Consider the following 2,515-nt stretch of genomic DNA (forward strand, 5'->3'; position numbering starts at 1 on the left):
CTATCACCAGTCAAATCACTACCAGTGCAGTACTAATTCAATAAGTACTAAATTCAAATTTGATAGAAATATTATTGCGACAATTTGAATGATTTTCATTGAAAATTAGGTATACCTCTCATGCAAAGTTTCTGATATTTAATTCAATAAAAATAAAATGAAACTTCCTGTCATAAATTAGACGAATTTAACTTTAACTTTAATTTATGCATACAGTAAATAACAAATAAATTTACAAAAATTCTTTATATGTATACTACCATCAATAGGGAAATTGATCTTTGTATGTAAAACTTAAAGTATAAGAATCACTGATTGAATCATAAGTTTGTGTATTTTCGAAGCGAAACATTAAAAAGTTACAATTTCTATTCTTTCTTGAATTACAATGTATCCATTCAATATTGCAGTACTTATAACTTTGAGCTGCACAGCGGCAAAAGTTCAAATAGAAGAATTGAGTAGAGGATTTTACAAGTTTGGTGTTGACTTGTATCAGGTGAACTTTCATTTTTATAAACATTCAATTTGACTAATTCTAAGCCAAAATGTCTTTGATATAGCAATGCTCCCAATCCGAGCCTGGAAATTTGATAATTTCACCGTATTCAGTGGGAACATCGCTAACTCTTCTATCTGAAGCAGCCAATGGAACAACATATGAACAATTGAAAAAACATTTATACTTGAATGGTGAAAAGTCTGTTGTAGCCGATCAATTAAAAAAATACAATGAATTAATTAAAAGAAGTGCCGGACAATCGGAATTGATGATTGCAAATCAGATCTATGTACAACAAGAATTCCAATTGAATCAGGATTTTCAAAAAATTGCTGTAGATAAATTTGATGCCGGTGTTGAATCGGTGGATTTTGTCGAAAATGATGAAACATCACAACTGATCAATAATTTCGTGGCGGAAAAAACAAAGGGAAACATCAAACAGATTGTCAATCCTGATATGTTCAATACTTTTACTCGTGTTTTTTTGATAAATGCGATCTACTTAAAGAGCATCTGGCTCCAACCATTTCCACGATATGGAAAAAGTCGGAAGGGTGGTGGTAGCTTTTACAATATAACGGAAAAGTTTTATATCAGTGAAACAGAAACGGTTGAGGCCAACTTCATGAAGATGACAAAGAAACTTTGGATTGTTGATTTAGATGAATTGGATATCGCTGCACTTAGACTTGACTATGTGAACTCAAATTTTTCATTCATAATAATTCTACCGAATAAACGTACGGGATTGTCTACGCTGGAAGCTCAGTTACAACATATTAATTTATCCAAAATTGTTGAACAAATGAAATTTGTGGAACATAGAGTTGAAATTCCAAAATTTAAGATCACGACTGAATTCCTTCTCAATGATATTTTGATAAAAGTATGTGTTCAACAAAAAAAGAAATTTTGTTAATTTCAATTTCAAAATAAGTTATTCTTTACTTAGATGGGCATGAATGAAATGTTTAAAAAAACCGCGAATTTGAGTGGTCTTTTAAGCACTGACGAGCCATTGTTTGTGAGCCACGTTATTCATAAAGCTACAATTGAAATCAATGAAAGACTCACTGAAGCTACTGCTGCATCAGGTGAGATGTTAAAAACGTAACCTTTCTTATTTACAGCGAAATTCATGTAATGACCATCTATGACAGCCAACTGTGTGGTTCGTCATATTATTTTCGCGGTTTTGAGTAACGAACATGTTACCATCAAAATTCTTTATTCCAATCTTTTTGTAAATATATGAATTTCGCTGCATAAGTAGTTAATACCATTGTTTGATAGTCCAATTCATTTTCCACTAAATTTATGTTCAAGGTATAAGCTCTAGAACATTAAGCGGGACAGGTATCTTCAGGGCCGAACATCCGTTCATGTATTACGTATGGGATAGAGAAACTAATACAACAATATTCAGCGGTTGCATTAAAAATCCAACAGATAACAAATCATAGCAATTCAAATAACATCTAAAATATATTATAGTAAATAGAAAACATTTCTGCAATGTTTTGAATGTACACGTACAACACACGGAAAAATTGTTTACCAACTATTTCCGTCACAAATTAATATCAGAAATTTTGTAATTCAAATTTTGGTTTCATTACACGTTCTTCGCCTCAACAAACATTAATTATGATTGCACTTGTGACAAAAAACAAATCACACGACATATTTTTGTTGTTTATCAAATAAATCACATTTGTTTTGCAAAGGTTGTTTCTTTATTTTCAAAATTTTCGTCTTACTGTTCAAATCGTTTAAAAATCAACTACTTGACATTGTATTACCAACCCTAGACCCGTGTGTGCTGTTTACAACTTAACCCCGTGTGTTCGAGCAGATTGATTGACCCGTAGTGCATTTTGTATGGTAATCAGCACAATTATTTCATGAATGATCAATTTTATTTCTATGATACTGATACTTATATATCAATATACATTAGTACTTCAAGTATCACATATTTACATAAGTACGCCGCCACCTTAGCCGTGG

The 2,515-nt window shown here is 31.5% G+C and overlaps 1 protein-coding gene across 1 annotated transcript; it reads left to right on the forward strand.

The window, feature by feature from the left end:
• Positions 1-345: 345 nt before the first annotated feature.
• Positions 346-2,231, forward strand: LOC116340372 (leukocyte elastase inhibitor-like). The gene is made up of 4 exons (XM_031766843.1): positions 346-499; positions 564-1,391; positions 1,458-1,599; positions 1,832-2,231. The coding sequence occupies exons 1-4, from the start codon at positions 389-391 to the stop codon at positions 1,966-1,968; spliced, it is 1,218 nt and encodes a 405-aa protein (XP_031622703.1). The 5' UTR covers positions 346-388; the 3' UTR covers positions 1,969-2,231.
• Positions 2,232-2,515: the final 284 nt, after the last annotated feature.

Source organism: Contarinia nasturtii, unplaced genomic scaffold (assembly GCF_009176525.2).
Source record: "Contarinia nasturtii isolate CC-2019 unplaced genomic scaffold, AAFC_CNas_1.1 Cnas_scaffold_639, whole genome shotgun sequence".
Classification (NCBI taxonomy): Eukaryota; Metazoa; Arthropoda; class Insecta; order Diptera; family Cecidomyiidae; genus Contarinia; species Contarinia nasturtii.